This window comes from Arachis ipaensis, chromosome B6 (genome assembly GCF_059453495.1).
Source record: "Arachis ipaensis isolate K30076 ecotype BB chromosome B6, ASM5945349v1, whole genome shotgun sequence".
NCBI lineage: Eukaryota > Viridiplantae > Streptophyta > Magnoliopsida > Fabales > Fabaceae > Arachis > Arachis ipaensis.
This window is the reverse complement of record NC_142441.1, coordinates 10,701,240-10,709,458: the sequence shown is the minus strand read 5'-3', so window position 1 is coordinate 10,709,458 and position 8,219 is coordinate 10,701,240. Positions and strand designations below refer to the sequence as shown.

The window sequence follows — 8,219 nt, the reverse complement described above, 5'->3', positions numbered from 1 at the left end:
AACCACCAATGCCCCGAGTAGCAAACAGGTGCAAAAATCTGAAGGATTGCCACATTTCAACAGTGTGTTATTTTATTTGGCATATAAGTAAAGAAGCGTACTAACAAATTTAGCAAATGAAACTTACATATGGATGCGAAGTTAATTTTTTTGCATCTATGAAGGGAATAAAACTCAGGTAGTCTTCCACCCTGAATTCCTTATTCGTTTTCGGTGATATGAATTTCCCGTTTGGGTGATCCGAAAGTGCCATGTTCTGCAAGAATTGCGAAACAAGAAATAAAATACTGAAAATACACCCAAATGAATACTTTAAATACACCCAAATGACTACACAACTTACACCCAATTGAACGTAAAAAATACACCCAAATCAATACAGAAAATACACCCAAAGTTCGTAGAAGTAACACTTATCACAATATCCGGGGGGGAGACAGTATATTTGTTCTTGAAACCTCTTTTCATTTTTCTGGTTGAGGATGAGGCAGATGGCAGATACAATCTAGAAATATATGCCGAAATCAATTTTACATTAATAAATATTGCAGTTGACTTTGGTGTAAAAACATTAATGTTATTCTAATATTACCCCAGATTCTATATCACTTTTTGCCTGGAGGGATGCAAGGTGCATTCTAATCAAAATGTATTCATCTTGGGCAATTAGAGTGCACATGTGCTCATACTCGTTAGTATTGCCATCTGCGTCTTCCTTCAGTCGCGTCCCCCAGATGTAGCACTTTTGTTTCATATCATCCGTAATCTGATTTATTCCCCCAGGAGTTTCAAACTTCGCAGAACTTTTCCCCCCAGTCTCCCTTTGAATTTGTGGACTTTTGTTTTTTCCCTTCGCCGCACTGCTTGCTATTTTTTGGACCAAATCGTCTAATTGTTCTATCAAATTTGTAGCTTTTGGAGATTTTGCCCTTTCTGTCTCCTGCGTTGACGCTCCCTCCTGGCTTGAATCAGTCAATCCAAAGCTGAATGATGGCACCCCTGGATCTGTTTTAGGAACATAGGATGCTGTCCGTGCCATCATCAACAGGGCAGCATCGTCTTCTGCGGCTGGATGACTGCATCATCATGTATAAGAATAAGAATAAGAATAAGAATATACGGATGATAAGCAAAGATTGATTTTAGTCTGATGAACTTACATTTTAGTTGGAGCTGGGGGAAGCGTGGGTGTGGTCTCTTGAAGTTGTTTGGGGGGTTCAGGAGTGCTGCACAGTTACAAAAAATTACTCATGGCGTAAAAAAAATAATCAGGAACAATATACACCCAAACTGTTAGCAAATATACACCCAAACTCTAAACAAATATACACCCAATACTATTTCTTACGTTTCTGTAGTCCCTTCAATCTGTAGCATAGGGGTTGGTTCAAAATCTGTCTCAGTGGTTGTTTGGGATGCCGGCACAAAAACCTGAATTGGGACTCTAAACAAGAAGAAAAATGAAAGGTTAACAACGCCTTTGAAAATAATAAGTTTATAAGGTTGAAATATTATTGGAAAACTCACATTGCAAGCGCTTCCGACGGTGTCTGTTCCCTCACAACCATCATATTCGAATCAGTCGGACTCAACCTAAAATACACCCAAAGAAAGTCAAAAAATACACCCGAACAATTCAAAAAGAAGACAGGCTTTGTTTTTTGAGAACTTACATACTTGCAGTTTTTGCTTTTTTTTCCTGCCTTTTTTTTTCTTGAATAAAATAATAAAGGGCTTTTTTTTCTAAAAAAATATATACAGAATTAGAAGTAGAAGGTAATAGAAGAACAAAAGTAACGGTTATTTGAAAGGGAAATTACATGCTCTCTGACGGCTGGTTTACACTACTCTGTTCTGTGCGTCCTTGAGAGAAAGGATCATCACTTCCCAAGTTCACAGCCGGTATTCTAAAACAGATTTCATGTTATTCAGACAAAATAAGATACATGTATAAAATACACTCAAATGAATGCACAAGATACAACCAATCGAATGGACAATATACACCCAACACAACAAACGAAATATCCCAACTTAATAAACAACATACACCCAACTTGATCAACACAATACACCCAAATGGTTCCACAAAATACACCCAAATCATGATAACAAGATTTTATTAAATAAAGCTTCTTACGTTTCAGAGGACACATAGCGACCTTCTGTCGATCGCAGGTCAGCTTGGTTCTCCCTGCGAAACAAGAAACAATTATTATAGCTTACGTTTTCCCTCTGAAATAGACACCCCAGCAAAACACACCAAAATCTGAAATAGACACCCCAGCATGACATACCCCTCTGCAGCAGATTTATCAACGTTTTCCCTTAGCCATTCATCTAGTTCGTCACTTGATATTTCATATCTCTCACTACATTCATAAAAGAAGATGTTAACAAAAATAATTACGATGATAGACGGTAATATAGCTTACGAGGTACTGTACCCATCAAAGTATTGATCTTCTTCAGAAGGTGAATCCTCCACAACAACTTTCTTCTTTTTTGGTTGTGTTCTGGGTGGAAAAAAAAGAGTACCAATCAGAAATAAAAAATTAATTTTATCACAGAATATTATCCAAAGAAGTGTTTACTTTTTTGGTGTTGTTTTTGTCTTTTTCTTTTTATTTTCCTTCTCCACCGGTGATGATTCTTCGCTCCTATAAGTTAATAAGAGACACTTCAGTTAATACACGAAATCTTTATAATGAAGCCAAAAGAAAGGAGTAATAATTTCAGGACATTACTCATCACTTGATTCAGATTCAGATTCTGAATCAGAATCGGACTCCTCTTGACTCTTCTTTCTTTTTCTGGAGTCCATTCTGGAAGGCAAACAATCATTATTTAGAACATACTAAAAATATAACCAAATGAATGCACAAGATTCAACCAACTGAATATACAATATATACCCAACGCAGCAAACGAAACACACCCAGCTTAATAAACTACATACACCCAACGTGATCAACAAAATACACCCAACTCGAAAAAGAAATTACACCCAAGTATGGTACTTACTTTTTTCCCTTTTTGTTGGGGTGTTTTCTTCCTAAATCCTCTGAGTCTTCTTGAGTCTCAGACTCAGAGGTAGAAGTGTCACTGTCAGTAGTTGTTTCTGTCTCCGAAGATGATGTTGAACTCGCCTTCCTTTTTTTTGTTTTTTTTATTTCTTGTTTTTTTCTTTTTTTTTTTTCATTTTTTCTCTTGTCTCCGCCATCTTCACAATCCCCTGAAACATTAGATATTTTAGCTAGCAGCATTCAGGTAAATAAAATACAACCAACATATTATGTTTACTTACCAAAATTTCCTCTCTTTCTGCAGTCATTCTTTCCACCAACTGCTCCTTAGTCCAGTTGGCAATCCAGGGCTTTGGTGGTCTTTCAGCCCTCTTCTTGCCTTTGTTTTTTGAAAGATGAAAGTAAATTATCATCAGGGCGAAGAGGCAGCCATCAATTGCCTTCTTCTTTTTCTCCTTATAGTCTGTGATGCCCTTGACCATGAAGGTCAAAACATGCCCCCCCCCGTTTCTCTCCGATATGCCGTCCATCTTAAAAATTGGGGCCAAGTGCATAGGCGATATTTTGTTTATCGTCGTTGGCAAAAGGAATGCCATCTGTATATAGAGGATGAATATCCTCTTGAACATCAGGCGTTCCTCTTCGTTGCCAACGCCAATTTCCATCATTTCATCGGTAAGACTTTTGAGGGTCTTACCCTGGAATCTTCTAAAAATTATTTTGTCATCATCAGAAAGTTTCTTATACTCAACTTTCTCAGAAAATAGATCTCCTACAAAAAGAAAAACAACAAAGTATCCAAGTCGGTTCAAATACACCCAAGCATCAACTTAAATACACCCAAGCATCAACTTAATATACACCTATAATTTTAAGCTAGTTACCTGTTGCATTGATGCCAAGCGCATCATCTATTATTTTTGGTGTTATTTTGAAAGAACCATATCCTGTTTTCAGTCTGTTCTCCCCAAGTTTGAAGTTGTTTGCCAGCTCCCTTAACAGTTGGTGATCCACCCTTAGTGGTGGGATGTGCATCAACCCACCGAATCCGAGATCCCTCACAATCGCCTTCTTCTCCTCACTCATGTTTTTGAATTTATCACTTAGGAGATGTGTGGCACACTTAAGGTCTTTTGTTTGGTTTCTTGCTGCCATTTTCTCTGAAACGAAAAATACACCCAAAGATATCAGTAAGATACACCCATATATATGAGTCAGATACACCCATTAATAACAGTAAGATACACCCATTGATAACAGTAAGATATACCCATATATATGAGTCAGATACACCCATTAATAATAGTAAGATACACCCATTGATAACAGTGAGATACACCCATAGATATGATTCAGATACATCCATATATATATCAGTCAGATATCACTCAAACATGCTTCAATATCAAGCAACATTACAATGTCAAGCAGTATACACCCCCAATCTACGGAATATACCCCCAAAAATCAGTTACCAGAAGATCTAGAACAACAAGAATAACAGGAGAACTTAGAACAACAACGTAGAAGAATAGTGTAACAAAGAAGCAAGAATAACAGTAAACCCTAGAACAACGACGTAGAAGAAAAGTAAAACCTAGTTCATAATGAACTTACCTTGAGTATTGTTGCTTTGTTTTCTCTTCAGATTCTTGATGGAGAGTTTGATGGAGGTTTCGAAGGTTAGCGATGACTTGTATATTTTGAACTTCGATTTTCGCTCGAAAATGGAAGCATTGCCTTGTTTTCGAATCGCTTTGAGAAGTGGAAGAAGTGGAAGAGTCTGCCATTACTCGTAGGATACGTAACCGTTTGAGTGTTGAGCACGTGAATGTGATGCTCCATGTAATCCCTCTTCATGTGCGTGAGTTGTATTTGGGCTGGGCCAACTTGTAAGCTTGTATGTGTAGCAGGCCCGTAAAAAATAATCTAAGTAACATATTTCCAAAAAAAATCTGGTAAAGAAGAGTCTAGCACTTTCTTTCTAAGAAACTTCCATTTATTCGATCTTAAAATGGTATATAAAAGAATTTTGAGATCCTTCATACCCATTATGTCACATGGTTCAGTTGGAGAAATTTGTTAATAGTTTTATTTATTGTTATTTTGTTAGATGAAAATTTTGTTGTTATGTAAAGTTGATAGTTAAAAATTATTAGATAATAATTTAATAAAATATATTAATTTATCTAATAATTTTTATTTATTAATTTTATATAAAAATAATTATATATGAAATTTTCAGTTTATTATTGCTTATTATATTCCAAAAACAACCTTAAAGTTCAAACTTTAAATAAGTTACTAAAAGATTCATTTTAATAAGAGTAATTACCCAAATCAGTCCCCGAGAATTTTAGAATCGGACATTTTAATCCCCAAGGAAAATTAATACACGGATCAGTCCCCAAGGTTTTACTCCGGCAGACAAATCAGTCCCCAATTCATTTTCCGGCAGAGTAATTACCCAGATCAGTCCCCAAAGATTTTAAAAATGGACATTTTAGTCCCCAAGAAAAACTAATGTACAAATCAATCCCCAACTTTTCTCTCTATTAGACATAATAGACCCCCGTCCAAAAATAAAATAATTATTATTAATTGCACAATAATATTGTACTATATTTTTTGTATTTTTTAGACAAAAATAATGATAAATTTATTCATTAGATTCTTTTATATATATATATATATATATATATATATAGTCACTCAATAATAATAATAATAATAATAATAATAATAATAATAATAATATTAATATTAATATTAATATTAATATTAATAATAATAATAAAATTATTAGAGATTATTTTATAAGAAATTCAAAGTTAAAATCATTTGATATTTTTGTATTTAATATAATCAAAAGATGTCCTATGTAAAAAAAATTATATATGTTTATATTAAAAAATATGTATTAAAACAAAATATTTTAATTTGAATTTATATTAAATACATATTTTTTTAATACAAACATATTTTTTAAAATAGTACATCTTCTGATTATATTAAATACAAAAATATCAAATGATTTTAACCTTGATTTTTTTGTAAAATAATCTCTAATAATTTTATTTATTATTATTATTATTAATTACATAATAATATTATACCATGATTTTTTGTATTTTCTAGATAAAAATAATGATAAATTTATTCATTAGATTCTTTTATATATATATATATATATATATATATATATATATATATATATATATATATATAGTCACTCAATAATAATAATAATAATAATAATAATAATAATAATAATAATAATAATAATAACAAAATTATTAGAGATTATTTTATAAGAAATTTAAGGTTAAAACCATTTGATATTTTTGTATTTAATATAATCAAAAGATGTACTATTTTAAAAAATATGTTTGTATTAAAAAAATATGTATTTAATATAAATTCAAATTAAAATATTTTGTTTTAATACATATTTTTTAATATAAACATATATAATTTTTTTTTACATAGGACATCTTTTGATTATATTAAATACAAAAATATCAAATGATTTTAACTTTGAATTTCTTGTAAAATAATATCTAATAATTTTATTATTATTATTATTATTATTATTATTGAGTGACTATATATATATATATATAAGAATTTAATGAATAAATTTATCATTATTTTTGTCTAAAAAATACAAAAAATATAGTACAATATTATTGTGCAATTAAAAATAATAATTATTTTATTTTATTTTATTTTTGGACGGGGGACTATATTATGTCTAACAGAGAGAAACATTGGGGATTGATTTGTACATTAGTTTTTCTTGGGGAGTAAAATGTCTGTTTTTAAAATCTTTGGGGACTGATTTGGGTAATTACTCTGTCGGAAAATGAACTGGGGATTGATTTGTCTGCCGGAGTAAAACCTTGGGGACTGATCTGTGTATTAATTTTCTTTGGGGACTAAAATGTCCGATTCTAAAATTCTTTGAGAACTGATTTGGGTAATTACTCTTTTAATAAATATAACTTTTTTTTTTCTAAAAAATCATTCGTATATATTATTTATTAATTTATTTATGTTCTAAAACAAAATAAAAAATATATATATAGTTTCTAGTGTAGTTCGTATTGGCTAGTTGCACATAATAATGATATCATATGTAGAATATTTGAAGAGTAGTATTAGAAAGACAATAATAAAAATATGATAAATTTAGATTGATCTGGAGTGATTTGTATTGTAGTATTGTACCCAAATACTTTTTTTTTTTTTTAATTTGAAATGCCACAAAAGCATTGGTCTTATTATTGCTGATAAGAAATAAACTTGATAAAAGATGACATAAGGAATCTAGCTAGTTTACTATATTTTCTTTCTTCTATATCTATACCCATAAAAGTATTGTAACTTTCGGTTTCATACTATCACTTATCTATGTGTCTATAAACTTGGAACTATATTAGCTTGAATATGAATAGGTCAACATTCATAGTGATATATAGTGGGATCCTTTAGGTTGCGTTTTAAAGAGATATTAAAATTGGTAGACAGAAATTGATATTAAATTAAGTTTTTATATTATATTTAATATAAAATATATAAAATTGAGTTATGTTTTAGTATTTTATTTTATTTAAAATAAATATAAATATAAATATGAAGTGAAAATATTTATTAAAATATTTTTAATTATTAAAAAAATATTATTAACATTTCAGTCTTATGTTTTTATCTTTTAAAAGTATTAAAGAGATTAAAATTTTAGTCTTATTGTTTTAATAATTCTAATTTTTAAAAACAAATACTACCTTAAAGACATTTTGGTGGAAGAAATTATGTTAGTGTAGAGAAATTTCTCACACTTTCTGGTCATATCCTATGTGTGGTTCTCTTTAAAATAACGGTTTCATAGATGGAATTCTCAATTTTTATTGTAAGATAGACCCTATTGTACTCTAATAAATGTAAATGTTGTTTTAAGAAAAATATATATAATAATAATAATTATTTTTCACGTATAAGTGTTTTATCCATACAAGTTATACAAGTTCATATATTCTATTTTATATAAGACGCGCTTTTTTTAGCACGTCGATTTTACGCACCTCCTAATTTAATAGATTTTTCGATCAACACGCGCACATTTTTCTTCGTGCCGTTACTGCACATTCTTCCTCAGTGACGGATTCAGAAAATTCTTTTGGTGGGACAAAA

At 30.7% G+C, this 8,219-nt stretch overlaps 1 protein-coding gene across 1 annotated transcript; it reads right to left on the bottom strand.

Moving 5' to 3' along the window:
* Window positions 1–577: 577 nt before the first annotated feature.
* On the bottom strand, window positions 578–2,824 carry LOC107648229 (uncharacterized). The gene is made up of 9 exons (XM_088490396.1): window positions 2,748–2,824; window positions 2,595–2,660; window positions 2,448–2,516; window positions 2,298–2,372; window positions 2,141–2,194; window positions 1,821–1,907; window positions 1,528–1,593; window positions 1,047–1,076; window positions 578–962 (listed from the first exon to the last, which is right to left on the bottom strand). The coding sequence occupies exons 1-9, from the start codon at window positions 2,822–2,824 to the stop codon at window positions 578–580; spliced, it is 909 nt and encodes a 302-aa protein (XP_088346522.1).
* Between the last annotated feature and the right edge of the window lie 5,395 nt (window positions 2,825–8,219).

Coding starts and splice junctions, on each gene's coding strand:
- LOC107648229 (XM_088490396.1), bottom strand. CDS start 2,824: ATGGACTCCAGAAAAAGAAAGAAGAGTCAAGAGGAGTCCGATTCTGAT. Junction 2,373..2,447: donor GAAGATCAATACTTTGATGG/GTACAGTACCTC, acceptor TTATGAATGTAG/TGAGAGATATGAAATATCAA. Junction 1,908..2,140: donor CGCTATGTGTCCTCTGAAAC/GTAAGAAGCTTT, acceptor AATCTGTTTTAG/AATACCGGCTGTGAACTTGG.